The sequence below is a fragment of the Toxorhynchites rutilus genome, chromosome 3 (assembly GCF_029784135.1).
Source record: "Toxorhynchites rutilus septentrionalis strain SRP chromosome 3, ASM2978413v1, whole genome shotgun sequence".
Lineage (NCBI taxonomy): Eukaryota > Metazoa > Arthropoda > Insecta > Diptera > Culicidae > Toxorhynchites > Toxorhynchites rutilus.
The window spans coordinates 307,304,604-307,320,621 of NC_073746.1; the positions used below are offsets into that span (position 1 = coordinate 307,304,604).

Sequence of the window (16,018 nt, forward strand, 5' to 3'; positions counted from 1 at the left end):
GCTCTATTTTCTCAGCAGAGGCAGCGGCCTTATCATACGGAATTAGCAGAGCAGATGGAACAACGGCAATTTTTTCGGATTCAGCCAGTGCACTTCTCGCAATAGAAAGTGGGAGAAGCAAACACCCTGTCATTCAAGCAGCCGAAACTCACGCCATGAATAAGATGGTCACACTTGTTTGGGTTCCCAGTCATGTCGGTATTCATGGAAACGAACTCGCCGACCGACTGGCTAACATTGGGCGATATAAAGAAATCTGGGACACCGGCATTCCTTCCGTAGACATTTTCAGACATGTTGATTGTCAGCTAGAGCATCATCAGCAGATCATCTGGAACCAGGCAAATACAAAACTTCGGGAAGTAAAACACTCTATCAAACGCTGGAAGGACCGACCCGACAGAGTGGAACAGCGAGTTCTTACTCGTTGTAGAATAGTTGACGCATCGATACCTGTTCGTTAAAACTGAACAGCCAGTTTGTGTCACCTGCGGAGTGCAGCTCACTGTTAAACACATGCTCGCCGAATGTAGAGCCTACGAAGAACATCGACAACAATTTCGTCTGGCTCATTCTCTGCACGACATCCTATCCCAAGAAACCGATAACGAAACAAAGCTTATCAAATTTTTGAAGACTACTGGGTTATTTAATCAGCTCTAGATGTTACAGCGAGGCAAAAGCCTTAAGTGCTACGCCTCTTAATTCTAATAAAAAAAAAATCCCATTTAGTTTTGTCCATTAAATCTTCTAGTTCTCGAAACACAGGTTCTGTCCACTGTTGCGGGTTGTGTCGTCCGAAGTGGGTATCTAGAAAGTTTTCGGTGGCTTGTTTATCATCAAATAATACGTTGTTTTCTTTTTTCCTAATCCGTTTTCCTGTCAGTTTCCCAATTTTTCCCCATAACTCCTTGGGGCTGGTAAAAGGATTGATATCGTCTTGAAAATCGTTCAATTTTCTTTTCATTTCTTCTCTTTTTTTTCTTTGAAATATAGCCGCTTTTTTTTTTAATTCTATCAAATTCGTTAGACTTGAAATTCTATTAAACTGCCTTTTTGCCTCCGTTTTTTTCACCCACGCTTCTTCTACCACTTCTGTCCACCAATGTTTGGGTACTTTAGTGTCCTTCTGCCTATTTGCTTTACAGGTCTTTTTTACTATTGTTATCAAATCCTCTACTTTTTGCACTACATTAGGATCAAGTGTTGACAAGGCTTCGTAGATTCTTTTATTATTGTAAAAATATTTGTTTTTTGATACCTTTTCTGAATTCAGAGTACTTTCGATAATCATGTGGTGAGATCCTATATTTAAATCGAGAACTTCCCATTGGATATCTGCGTACAGCTCAGCTGTACATAACGTGATGTCAATGGCTGTGGGTTTTCTATTTAGCTGGAGGGGCAGGAACGTACTAGACCCATCATTTACAAGCAGTAGTTCGCTGCTGTTTATTGCATTCATCAAAATATTTCCCTTTCTATCACATTTTTCATTGCCCCACGCATAGTGATGAGCATTCACGTCGCCTAAGAATACTTTTCTGTATCCATTCAAACTGCCGATAATTTTGTTAATATCATCTTCAAATATACTCGCTGGTATATCTGGGCTAATATATAGAGCTACAACAACAATATCTAAAGAGCATACTTTTATTGCGCATACCTGGGTCCAATCTGACGTTGCTGGCAACTGGATTCCAAGGTAATTGAACTCCTTTTTCAACATAATTGCCGCACCACCATAGTTGCCGTCTCGAGATTTCACGATGAAGTGATATCGTGGAAGTTTATATCTGTTAGTTTGTTCGAAACTTTGTTTCGTCCATGTTTCTGAGAGTAATACAATGTCGTAGCTCCCTTCGACGAGGACTCGATTTAGTTCTGTTTTGTGTTTCTCAATACTTTGTATGTTGCATTGTATTGCTTGAATTGGTTTGAATTTTTTTATTTGTAAATTTGACTATACCATACCTGAGCTACAACAACTTCTGATTTATGTCTTTATCATTCAACTAATTTTTATTCGTGTTTCCTTCTACTACTGCATTTGCTAGTATGAAATATTTTTGGGTGCAGTGCATGAATTTATTTTTTATTTCCTCTTGGTTGCCCAACTGACTGAGGAAGTCAGCGTAGAATGACATCATTGTCGCCTTGGTGTTTTGGCTAGCCATCCATTCCGCTTTTATGCGTGTTTCTCGCTTAAATTTTTCCCATTTCTCCTTCTCCGTTACGCTGTGTTCATTGTTCAACGCCACTCCATCCTTAACGCTGCCAGATTCCTTGCCAAGGACTCGGTCACGCTCGGCCGTAGTTTTCGTTGCATTCGTTGGTTCAAGAAGTTGTATTTCCTCTTTGCGCATTCTCTTCGTTCCCAGCTTGATGTGTTGCTTTGTTTGATCGCAATATGTCTTGACTGCCGGCCTAATCTTCTCGCGCTCCTGAATCGTTCGTTGCCATTGATCTCTCAAGTTTTCTCCGTGTTGTGTCGATGAGTACGATTCGCCCAACACTGGAAAATCGTTGAGGTCCTCCAACGGTGCATATGCGTTTCTTGTTCGTAGAGGAAAACATTCTCTGGCTTCCGCAAAAGTAATTGCTGATTTCGCCATTAACAATTTAATGTTCATCTGTCTAAGCTTTTCCGGGCAATTTTCATCTTGCGTAGTGTGATCTTCCGATTTGCAGTGCGCACACTTTGGTCTATTGTTGCATTGTTTGAATTCCTCTTCCGTCTCGTGTTGACCGGCACAATTCTTGCATCTACGCGTTCCTTTACAACAATCCTCACGATGATTGAATCTGAGGCATTTGTCACAAGCAATTAGCTTCTGTCCGAACGGCCTCACTCTGCTGTTACAACAGAAAATACGTATTCGATCCGGTAGCGTTCTAGCTCTGAATCTCACACTGATTCGACTTGCCGGAATTTTCACTCCATCCACATATCTGGACAACCGTCTCACGCTGATGATTGGAACGTCGCTCGAAATATCCCCCATTATATCCTCCTCTGAGATGTTCGTAGGACCTCCATCGACTATTCCCGTCACGCAGACCAGGTGTTGTGGTACATATGCTCTGTAGCCGCATGTTGTGCTTTTGTTTATTAATTCTACCAAAGCATTGGCCTTCATGTAACTGCTGATGAATACTAGAATACGGTTTCGTCCAACCTGTTTCATGTCCGATATACATTGCTTGAATTGTTCCATTTTTCTAAGAGTTGAACCAACCGCAAATTTGTTGACTTTTTGTCCACCGTCATTATTTCGTAGCTCCATATAAAATCTGTATGGACCTGTATCCACCTCCGTATATACCACATTCGTAAATGATTTGTTCTGCTGGGACCGGATTTCCTGCTGTGCTTCTAGACTGGCTGCTCCAGCGCAATCGTTATTTTTATCCATGTCCTCATCCGAAAGACTTGGTTCTAACCGGTCCGGTGGTTTTTTCACTTCGTTCATTTTCCTGCCCAAAATGGCGTCCTCGTGGTTGGATTCTTTTCCAAACCAAATTTCGTTGTTTTTGATACTACTTCCACTCCTGTTCTTCGCAAAACACTTTCTCAGTACTTTTTTGACGTAGGACTACGTCTAACCGGAAGATATAGGGGGTGAAATGGAAATCTAGGCACTGAACAAGTAGGAAAAAATGCAAGATTTGGAACGCTTATAACTCGAGCATTTCTCAATAGATCGCAAAGGTTTTTGCATCAATTGATAGGAAATATATCTACGCATCTATCATAACGAATAACATTTCATTTTCCTTGAGATAAATAATTGAATAATTGTGAAATATCAAGCATTGTCAAAATGCACTATGTACCCATTTTTGATTGGTCCATTTTGTGCTCCTCAAATCGTACCGACCAAAACGGGCAACCAGAGCAGCAGCGAAATAGAATGAAGCACGATTGGAAAGGAAAAAGAAAAAAATGAACGAAACATTGGTCGCAGTCTCACACATGCGTAATTCTCGAGCCAGCCAGTCAGCTTAAAAATCCCCGCTCCGCTGCCGTAACGATCATTCTCATTCAAACCGTACACCACATCGGTTCGCATCACAACACATCAACAAACCAACCCAAGCAGCCATGTCTGGACATGGCAAAGAAGGAAAAGTGAAGGGAAAGGCAAAACCCGTTCGAACCGTGTCGTTCTGGAGTTCCCCGCAAGAGTAGCTAGGCCGAGCGCGTTAGTACCATTGCACCAGTCCACCTAGCCGGCGTTATATAGCTTCGGCCGCCGAAGTGATCGAGTTAGCCGGCAAAGCTGCTCGCGACGATAAGAAAACCCACATTCGGAACAGAACACATTCGGTTCGGTGGACATCAAGACAACAGGCAGTTTCAGCGAGTGGCGAGTGGCAAACGCAATCGCAAAACGGCATCAGGTAGCAGAAGAAAAAAGTTTGTTCTTTATACAAACTGCTTTGGTGGCAAATCCAGAACAAGGCGGCATCGAGGGCGTTCGAAATGGTTTTTTTTTCAAAACCACGAGTACTAAGTTTTCTAAATTGGAACCATTCCATAAAACAAGGCGCTTTTCAGGGCCATTAAACCTTCCAAAAAAGAGTTTAGGAAATACAGTTCAATGCTTTCTAAAACATTATCCAAAATAATAATAAAACACAAATTGATTTTTTCATAATTTTTTTGCCAGGATCTGATGAGTACGTGAATTTGGCAGTTGTTTTGAGCTTATTGATAGTTGGGGACTTTCCTGATTATTGAAAGTACAGTAATTTACTATTAGTTCGACATTTAGCTAATTGGACGGACATGTAATGCGACTTATTTAGTTGGACATTTTTGTAAACATAGAGATCCAAATTATGACCCCACATTGAAAGTCGACACTGTACCACTGTCATCGCAAATGTTCAATTACAGGTTAAAATCGCCTCCAATGCGACACTGAGTGGCGCTTCGGCTCGTCGCATTGAATGTAATTTACTGTACAACATGTCACAAAGCTGGATGGGAAGAAATTTTCCAACTGTGAAAGCTGTGGCGAGTGGCAAACGCAATCGCTAAACAGAAAGGTTTAGCTGAACAAGATGGGGATATCGAGAGATAACAAAACAATAAACTCTTTAGATTGAAGATAATTTTGTGGTCCTGAAAAGGACCCTTTTTAGCTTGCATGTGAATCCAACGATCGAACTAATCGTAATGAATGTATTTTTTTGCCATCGCTCCCTTTTAACGCTCATTCGTTCGTCTCGTTGGACTCGCCCCTCTGGCTGAGTCTGCCGATTTGTCTCTATCCTGTGAGTGTGTACCGCTAGAGTATAAAACGCGCGGACCCCAAAAAAATATCTTATTTTCTTTCAAACCGTAAACCCATGTGGTTGTACGGCATCGGCATCGTAGACGTAACAAAGGAGGACAAATTAAGGGAAAGGCAAAGTCCCACTCGAACCGTGCAGGTGTGCAGTTCTTCGTAGGTGTATCCGCCAATTGCTTAGCAATGGTAGCTAGGCCGAGCGCGTTAGCATCAGTGCACCAGCCGGCGTTATATAGTTTCGGCCGCCAAAGTGATCGAGTTGGCTGGTAAAGCTGCTCGCGACGATAAGAAAAACCGCATTCAGAACAGAACACATCAAGACAACAACAGGCAGTTGCAGCGAGTGGCGAGTGGCAAACGCAATCGCAAAACGGCATCAAGTAGCAGAAGAAAAAAGTTTGTTCTTTATACAAACTGCTTTGGTGGCAAATCCAGAACAAGGCGGCATCGAGGGCGTTCGAAATGGTTTTTTTCAAAACTACGAGTACTAAGTTTTCTAAATTGGAACCATTCCATAAAACAAGGCGCTTTTCAGGGCCATCAAACCTTCCAAAAAAGAGTTTAGGAAATACAGTTCAATGCTTTCTAAAACAATATCCAAAATAATAATAAAACACAAATTGATTTTTTCATAATTTGTTCGCCAGGATATGATGAGTATGTGAATTTGGCAGTTGTTCTGAGCTTATTGATTTTCACCAATTCTTAAATTGCTTCTAGATTGAAAGTACAGTAATTTACACTTATCTCGACATTTAGCTAATTGGACGGACCAGTAATGCGACATATTTAGTTGGACATTTTTGTAAACATAGAGTTCGGGGTCCAAATTATGACCCCACATTGAAAGTCGACACTGTACCACTATCATCACAAATGTACCACTATCAATCACAAATTACAGGTTAAAATTACCTCCAATCCGACACTGAGTGGTGGTAATGCGACGTGCCATTGAATGTAATTTACTGTACAATATGTCACAAGCTGGATGGGAAGAAATTTTCCAACTGTGAAAGCTGTGGCGAGTGGCAAACGCAATAGCTAAACAGGAAGGTTTAACCGAACAAGATAGGAATATCGAGTGATAACAAAAACACAACACCAAAGGTTCTTTTCAGAACCATCAACATGTTCATAAAGAGTAAACAGTAAACTAATCCATTTTTCAGGTAGATAGGTAGGTATTCACGTAGGAGAAGAAAATAAAACGATAAATTTAAAATATATATTTAACAAAAGCTGTCCCCTTTGTATAGTCCTACGTCACTCCGGTTATGTCCCCGACATTACCCACCCGTCTTTTTTTCCTACCGGATACTATTAATGATAACGTGAGTAAAGAAAAAAAAACTTAAAAAATGGCAAACACTCCGAACGTTTGAAACGCGTGCACTTCTAAAAATGGTATTCTGTGTGTTCTTTGTGCAATTTGGTTAGTTCAGGTCCATCACGAAGAGCAACTACGAATTGTACAGTCTACCCAAGCTCGAGCTCAACACAAAAATACTAATAAATTGTTGACACTATATATGCAATGGCGCAACATATTTGGAAACTTTTGTACTGCTCCAGGAATCTTGGCTGACATTTGCAGGACTTCCCAGAATGTTGTCACATGACCAGTTACATATATGGTTTGGGAACACATGAGAGGCGAATTGATGAAAAACATTCGTCCTAGATTCGCCAGGTTTCACTTAGTTCTGATATTTATCAGAATTATCATAATTCTATTCTGTTTGTACCGAAAATTGTGTCATTGTATCATTCGAAACTTAGTTTTAGTTTCCATATATGCTTTTAATATTAACCTCATGATTCTTTTACGCAGCTAAAAACCAGCAGACGAACGTATAACTTCTACGCCGTGGACGCTGCCAGCGCTCAGGAGTGGATCGAGAAGATTCAGGCATGTTTGCAGTAACGAGTCGGTAATTACACTGATTACGGATAGAACGGGAAGAAGGGGTTGAGAGAAAACTAGAATTTTCCAACAGATTTCGAATTTTGCATACTCATTATTTAGTATACACATACACATACACATCCTCTCGAAGTAAACTTTCGATCGAAATTGAAGGTTTTACCAAACTTAGTGTGTATCATAGGGAAAACAAATATAAAAAAGAAAACATTTCATATCACTAAACGAACGCACGCGCGCGGTAGGATTTTAGTGCAAATTATCCACTTACAACTCGCTCAAATTCGAATGTTTCGAATTTGATCCGCAGAGATTAGGCTAAGGAACGACACGCGAGAAGGGGTTTGAGCTGGAGAGAACGGTGAGAAGTGCAAGGTATTCATATGTGTACGTGTGTGAGTGTCACTTGTTATGCAGTTGTTCTTATAAGTTTTAGTAAAAACCATTCAGCTATTGTGCGCGTCAAAATAAAATTAGAAAACCTTCATATACATATATATTTAACGGAGACAAAGGATGTGTCATAACGGAGACGATAATAAGTCAAAAAAAAGCAAAAAGCAAAAGAAACAATGCTTGGAAGAAATACCAAAAGAGTTTTTATGTTGTACTTTTGTTCTCGTTTTTAACTAGCGCCGTGCATTTATTTCCATTCAGGCTTAGGAGGCGTTCTTTTAAAAAGAACTTTACGTATTTTATTTTAGAATATCAATGTTATACTTCTTTTTTCAACAATCTTTATGTATTATACTTGTTGTAAAGTTGTTTATTTTATTCTCTTTCTCGTTCTAAGTGTTGAAAATGTTTCAAAATCAAGAGGGAAATTAGGTTAGAAGGAAAAGCTCAAATAATATATTATGCATTCGAAACAAGAAAAAGGGCGATAGAGAGGAGTCATCGGGCCATATGCATCATCAATCAAAAGATATTAACCGATCAACCAATGACTACTACCTTGTACTGCAACTATTTTGATTTCCCTTGTTAGACTTCCAACCAGCGAACCTCCATGTGATATTCTTCTTTATAATATTATAGGCTTTTTACTTTGCTAAGAAACTCCAATCGAAACCTAACAATTGCTACAATTCCTTCCTGCTCTCAACAGTAGCTCTTATAGCGAGGCATTGAGGAATCAAACCAGAAGTAACCCGATCTCAGATGTATTTACTGTTTGCCTGTTTTGCGTTTGAAACCCGCAAGCAAGAAACACACTCTCCAGTGAAGAAAGGGACCATTCCTGTGGAAGTACCATACATGATTAAATACAAAGCGCTTGTTCTTTCCTGTCTGTCTTCCGGACTAGTTTAGCGAATGCGACAAAATAAATTAGCATGAAAAAACACCCCCAATAACTCATATCGTTATTTCAGTTGGATAGGAATATTATTGAAAATTAATTTCAATTTGTTTCAAGAACCATTTCCTGTGTCGCGGTGTACCATGCTGAATCTGTGTATCCTGTGTGAGGCCGCATTCGTATCATTAGGAAAAAATATCGAAACAGCGACCATGCAACACAGGCACACAAAAGCATAAACTATTTAGTCAAAAAAAAAGCAGTAGAAGCGAATGTAGGAAACACAATACAAAGTGCGATATTATCCCAGCATCATCCTGTACAAATTTTAACGACTAGTTTCTAGAAGCGCATTGTGTGGAAACAAGCGAAAAATTAAATATATGTGAGCAATGCATATAAATGTCTAGGTAATACAAATGCTATAATAAAACATTGCGAAAAGTATATATACACCATGTATGACGACGCCCTGGTAGGCTGCTTTGTCCGTGAGATCCGAACGCTCCATGTTGAGAATTGGTTGGGTTATCTGAAAGTTCTAGCTAATACTGCGTATTGAAGCTTCTCGCCTGTTTGCATCAATTAGTATACAGCATTAAAATTGTACCGGAAATGCCTGTATCGATTTCACAACTCGACGGAAGGAGAAGAAAATGGCTGACGAATACACGACATGATGTCCATCATTGATGATTCACAAAATATACAACATGGCGTGCCCCAATATTTCTCAGATTTATACACGGAAACCGTTGGAGAAAAATAACCAGAAAATGTTTAGTATTAATCTATATATATAAAAATGGATTTCTGTCTGTCTGTCTGTCTGATTCTTATGGACTCGGAAACTACTGAACCAATCAACAAAAAAATTGGTATGTTGGGGTTTTTGGGGCCGGAGAAGATTTTCGTGATAGTTTGAGACCCATGACGAATGAAACACAAATTTCTGCATTACTCGAGAGTTAATCAAGCAAATGAAACCAAATTTGGCATGTGAAGGTGGTAGGGTGCAATCAATGTTTCTATGATGGTTAGACTCTCCACCCCCTCTCTAAGGGGGGGCTGCCATACAAATGAAACACAAATTTCTGCATTATTCGAAAATTAATCAAGCAAATGAAAACATATGGAGGTTTTAGGGTGTAATAAATGTTTTTATGGTGTTTAGACTCTCCACCCCCTTTCTAAGGGGAAGCTGCCATTCAAATGAAACACAAATTTCTGCATTACTCGAGAATTAATCAAGCAAATGAAACCAAATTTTACATGAGGAGGTTCTAGGGTGTTATATGGAGGTTTTAGGGTGTAATAAATGTTTCTATGATGGTTAGACTCTCCACCCCCTCTCTAAGGGGAAGCTGCCATACAAATGAAACTCAAATTTCTGCAGTACTCGAGAATTATCAAGCAAATGGAACCAAATTTTACATGTGGAGGTTTTAGGGTGCAATAAATGATCCTATGGTGGTTAGATACTCCTCCCACCTCTCTTAGGTGGGGCTGCCATACAAATGAAACACAGATTTCTGCATTACTCGAGAATTAATCAAGCAAATGAAACCAAATTTGGCATGTGAAGGTTTTAGGGTGCAATAAATGTTTCTATGATGGTTAGACTCTCCACCCCCTCTCTAAGGGGGGGCTGCCATACAAATGAAACACAAATTTCTGCATTATTCGAAAATTAATCAAGCAAATGAAAACATATGGAGGTTTTAGGGTGTAATAAATGTTTTTATGGTGTTTAGACTCTCCACCCCCTTTCTAAGGGGAAGCTGCCATACAAATGAAACACAAATTTCTGCATTACTCGAGAATTAATCAAGCAAATGAAACCAAATTTTACATGAGGAGGTTCTAGGGTGTTATATGGAGGTTTTAGGGTGTAATAAATGTTTCTATGATGGTTAGACTCTCCCCCCCCCTCTCTAAGGGGAAGCTGCCATACAAATGAAACTCAAATTTCTGCAGTACTCGAGAATTATCAAGCAAATGGAACCAAATTTTACATGTGGAGGTTTTAGGGTGCAATAAATGATCCTATGGTGGTTAGATACTCCTCCCACCTCTCTTAGGTGGGGCTGCCATACAAATGAAACACAGATTTCTGCATTACTCGAGAATTAATCAAGCAAATGAAACCAAATTTGGCATGTGAAGGTTTTAGGGTGCAATAAATGTTTCTATGATGGTTAGACTCTCCACCCCCTCTCTAAGGGGGGGCTGCCATACAAATGAAACACAAATTTCTGCATTATTCGAAAATTAATCAAGCAAATGAAAACATATGGAGGTTTTAGGGTGTAATAAATGTTTTTATGGTGTTTAGACTCTCCACCCCCTTTCTAAGGGGAAGCTGCCATACAAATGAAACACAAATTTCTGCATTACTCGAGAATTAATCAAGCAAATGAAACCAAATTTTACATGAGGAGGTTCTAGGGTGTTATATGGAGGTTTTAGGGTGTAATAAATGTTTCTATGATGGTTAGACTCTCCCCCCCCTCTCTAAGGGGAAGCTGCCATACAAATGAAACTCAAATTTCTGCAGTACTCGAGAATTATCAAGCAAATGGAACCAAATTTTACATGTGGAGGTTTTAGGGTGCAATAAATGATCCTATGGTGGTTAGATACTCCTCCCACCTCTCTTAGGTGGGGCTGCCATACAAATGAAACACAGATTTCTGCATTACTCGAGAATTAATCAAGCAAATGAAACCAAATTTGGCATGTGAAGGTTTTAGGGTGCAATAAATATTTCTATGATGGTTAGACTCTCCACCCCCTCTCTAAGGGGGGGCTGCCATACAAATGAAACACAAATTTCTGCATTATTCGAAAATTAATCAAGCAAATGAAAACATATGGAGGTTTTAGGGTGTAATAAATGTTTTTATGGTGTTTAGACTCTCCACCCCCCTTTCTAAGGGGAAGCTGCCATACAAATGAAACACAAATTTCTGCATTACTCGAGAATTAATCAAGCAAATGAAACCAAATTTTACATGAGGAGGTTCTAGGGTGTTATATGGAGGTTTTAGGGTGTAATAAATGTTTCTATGATGGTTAGACTCTCCACCCCCCTCTCTAAGGGGAAGCTGCCATACAAATGAAACTCAAATTTCTGCAGTACTCGAGAATTATCAAGCAAATGGAACCAAATTTTACATGTGGAGGTTTTAGGGTGCAATAAATGATCCTATGGTGGTTAGATACTCCTCCCACCTCTCTTAGGTGGGGCTGCCATACAAATGAAACACAGATTTCTGCATTACTCGAGAATTAATCAAGCAAATGAAACCAAATTTGGCATTTGAAGGTTTTAGAGTGCAATAAATGTTTCTATGGTGGTTAGACTCTCCACACCTCCCCCCCCCTCTCTCTAAGGGGGCTGCCATACAAATGAAACACAAATTTCTGCATTATTCAAAAATTAATTGTTGAAGTTGAATAATAAGCAGCAACTGTGGGATAGGATCCAAGTTTTGATACGCCATCTAAGTTACCACGAGCCAGAAGCTGGTAAAATCCATGCCGAACTGGAACTGCGTGAAGTGATACGCAACAAAGGTTACAAAACTTGTATTAATCCTAGAAGTTTTTCACGGTATGAATTTTCATGTTTTTAGTTTTCTTATCATGAATTATGAAGCCGGTCTTAATTTTTGTCATTATCCATTATATTCTCGGTAGCTGGCTTTAATTATCAATATCTCGCGTAATATCGATCTTATAATTTCAAGTTTAGGTTCGTTGTAAAGGTGACATTTCACGCTTTTCCTTTTGCTGTTTTTTGTTTGTTCCATTCAGTTCAGAGGTATAGGGTGTTAACAATGGAGATCAACAAAGAGAAAATTCGGTACGTTTTACACATTTTCTTTTATAAAGGCGAAAATGCAAGCCAGGCCGCTGAAATTGTAAATGGTGTTTATGGTGCTAATATTGCAACAGTAAAATACGTGCAATTCAATTTATTTTTTATTGACAGACTTATCTCACTTCTTAACTAGGTGAACCTAGCCAGAGTATTCACTTGCTCCCGGGCTTCTAATTGCCAAAAGGGGACTAGGCTCTACGAAATGCAGGTATCTGCATGCTCGTGCTTCATTTATTTATTTATTTTTTATTTTTTTTAAATGGAATACACCAAATTCAGATCTCTACTGTCATCAAATGGACCGTTTGAAGCTAGCGATTGACCAGAAACGTCCAGAATTGGCCAACCGAAGAGTCGTTGCGTTCCATCAGGACAACGCAAGGCCACACCATTCCGAGAGCTTGATTGGTATGTTTTAATGCATCCACCATATAGTCCGGACTTGGCACCAAGCGATTACCATCTTTTTCTCGAATTGCAAAATTTCCAGAGTGATAAGAAATAGGGATCGAAAGACGATTGTAAAAAATTATTGCTAGAGTTTTTCGCCAATATGAACTATGACTTCCATGATATAGACATTACGGAGCTACCTCTAGAAAGGCAACAAATTTTACAACAAAACGTTGCATATTTGACTCAAATCGGACAACCCAAAGCATATTAAAAATAGTTTTGAATTTCACCCTGAAATAATGGATTACTTTTTCCCCAACCTAATATTTTGTCCGAAACTGTATAGGAAGCCAAATAGGTGTCTGTTCTGGGCATGAGACTTGATGATTTTTGCAATTATCATACGTCACAGTACTGTCAGAGAGTAGCTAACATTTCTGGGAACAATACTGAACAAAAATTGGTAGGTTCGAAAATTGCAGAACACTGAACTTCATGTTTGTTTTTCTCAAAATCATAAAAAATGTCACCTGGTCCGGTCTGACTAACTGACCATCTGAAGGCTAAATTTCGTTCTATCCCTTGATCAAGTTTGCTGACTATTTTCTATTTATACAATAAATATCATTGGGAACTGGGACCGACCACTGATATTGTGCAAACGCTCTTGATGCGGACGAATGGAAAGCGAAGCAAGAAAAAAACCGGGGCTTAACGTGTTAAGATAGGAAATACGGGATGATTTGTTTCATCATTTAGATTACATTTTTTTATTTATCGATCATAGCTTCACTTCCTTGCTTTTTCATGTTGAATTTGTTTTACAATCAACTGTAATCATAAGAGTTAAATCCATGGCATTCGCAAACTAGCATAGAAAAAACATTCCAACATTTTTTTATAGTTTATTATTTCAACGTTATTGCACTAGTAAGTTTTATAAGATTTTCTCGATCCTTCCGTTCGACATCGTTCAGAAATTTTCTCACACGCTCATCCTTCTTGTTCCGTTGGCTAGAACTCTTTGCGGCAGTAACATCCTCAAATTCTTCACTCACTTCCTCCAACGCATTCCTAATCGAACTCACCTGCCAGTGGCAGCGCTGATAATAGAAAACTGCACTGAACAGTTGCCAAATATTGAACTCTGGCCAGAGTGTCTTCGTGAAGTAAATAACAGTCGAGCTTGACTGCCAGAGAAGAAAATCACTCAAACGAACCTCGCCCGATGTCCGCACCAACAGGTCCGGCTCGGAGCAATCCCTCGTATACATGCACCCATTAAGCACCTCTTCGTCGATATCATCCTCATGGAGTTTACCTTCCAAAACACCCTCCGCGACGGTTCTGATGGAATGTGTTATCTCATCTCGGGACGTGTAGGAGAATGCCACGTTCAGAAAAGACTTCTTATTATCTTTGGTCAGCAGGACAGCTTCAGCCATTATTTTCTGAATATCGACCGGAAGCAGACTCATGTTTCCTATAATCCTGATGCAGATCCCTCGCTCGTGCAGTTTGTCACGCTCTTCGTGTAATCGTCTAAATTTATCCCTCGCCAGACTCATCAGAGTGTCCACCTCTTTCTGGGATCGCTTGAAATTCTCTATACTGAAAGCATACACCGTAACTTCCCGAATGCCAATATCGTGACACCACTGAAGCGTCTCGGACAACTTATCGAAACCTTTTGCGTGACCCTCCGCCTTGTCGATGTTCTCCTTGCGTGCAAAGCGACGATTACCGTCCATGATAAATGCTACGTGCTGCGGAATTGGGCCGGCCCGCAGCACCTTTATGATCCACCGGTGATACCAGAGCAGATTACTTTCCCGCACCCATGCCGATGGGGCCGAAGGTCGAGGCTGTTCTGACGTCATTCTTTATGCTGAAATGTTTACTTCAATTGCATTTCACTCTGAAGACCTATTGTTACATTTGCAACTTACGAATTGCTAGAGTCAGATAATTGATGATTTGATTCTATCGATGAGAGATAAACTGCTTACTATTTTCTACAGCTGAGCAGGTTCATGTCGATTTGGAAGCACTTTGCTCAACATCCACTCACATGACAGCGGTTTGTTTGCACAAAACAACCCGAGTAAAAAAAAAACGACGACTATTCATGTACACGCATAAATATGGTGAACTATGTTAACAGTATCCCTTGTTGGAAAAAGCTACATTCAGAAAAAAATTGAATCATAACCACATGGCACAAAAAAGGAAATTATCGAAAAGGCTTGATGCATAGTATAGGATGAGTGTCTTCCTGTTTGTTTTCAATATACAGTGACTCAAACCCGTAATCGTACTCCACCATGCAGATCTCTTTTCCCTGTTTTTGAAATTCGAAAACAAGCTTTCGGAACATTCTATTTAGTTAAAGTCATAGTGTCATATGAGGGTTAAAGGTTTGCTGTCTGTATTCACTCGCGAGACGCGACACGGAACTAGGACACAACACTTATAATCCTTACAAACATTAAAAGGGTTAAAATTACCTTTTTAATGTTTAATGTTTAATGTTTGTAAGGATTATAAGTGTTGTGTCCTAGTTCCGTGTCACGTCTCGCGAGTGAATAGTGATAAATGTCCTTACGTTAGCACAACCAAAAATAAGTTTGCTGCCTGTTTTCAGAATAATGGTTTTTTTTTCTCTAAACATGGCGAATGTATGTGCTAATGTATGAAAATTGACTCAAACTCATAATCGTGCGATGGTTGAAATCTCATCTCGATTTTGAAGGCGTTGGCCAACTTCCGAATTCCATTATTAGTGTGTTCTTTAGCCTTATCTACCTTATCTTTAGCCTTTTTGGTGTATTCGGAAGGAATATTCATAAATTTGTTCATTAAGTGGTTATTAAAATCGTTATTTTTAGAAATTTTATGGTTTCTAAATTTCCTACACAGATAACTTCCTTAGTTTTTTATTGGGATTGATGCCGGAAGATTGTGGAGCAGGGTGAATGTATGAGCAATTTGGTTTTCATCGATGGTGTAATGGATCAGAATGTTTACTTGAACATCCTGATCTCTACTCCACAGAATAGAAGAAAATATGAAGCAAAGTGTCAACAAAATGTTAAGACATATAAAGCTCGTACATTGTTACATTACAATTACTTTAAAGTTTTTGATTTTCCTCCATAATCTTCCGACATCAATCCCAGTAAAAAAACTGAGGAAGTTATCTGTTT

At 39.4% G+C, this 16,018-nt stretch overlaps 2 protein-coding genes across 3 annotated transcripts in view; one reads left to right on the top strand and one right to left on the bottom strand.

The window, feature by feature from the left end:
* The window catches only part of LOC129780569 (myotubularin-related protein 13), a 48,691-nt gene extending 39,708 nt beyond the window's left edge, over nt 1-8,983 (top strand). For both annotated transcript variants that reach the window (XM_055788954.1, XM_055788956.1), the window contains one exon: nt 7,138-8,983. In XM_055788954.1, coding sequence (XP_055644929.1) covers nt 7,138-7,230 — 93 coding nt within the window. In that variant the 3' untranslated portion in view covers nt 7,231-8,983. The remainder of the gene's footprint in view (nt 1-7,137) is intronic.
* A 4,720-nt stretch (nt 8,984-13,703) lies between these two features.
* LOC129780584 (dehydrodolichyl diphosphate synthase complex subunit DHDDS) lies at nt 13,704-14,897 on the bottom strand. The gene is made up of 2 exons (XM_055789002.1): nt 14,762-14,897; nt 13,704-14,700 (listed from the first exon to the last, which is right to left on the bottom strand). Exon 2 carries the CDS (start codon nt 14,690-14,692, stop codon nt 13,721-13,723), a length of 972 nt encoding a protein of 323 aa, XP_055644977.1. The 5' UTR covers nt 14,693-14,700; nt 14,762-14,897; the 3' UTR covers nt 13,704-13,720.
* Between the last annotated feature and the right edge of the window lie 1,121 nt (nt 14,898-16,018).

What these genes read in the sequence shown, in the direction of transcription:
- LOC129780584 (XM_055789002.1), bottom strand. Translation starts at nt 14,692, where the DNA reads ATGACGTCAGAACAGCCTCGACCTTCGGCCCCATCGGCATGGGTGCGG.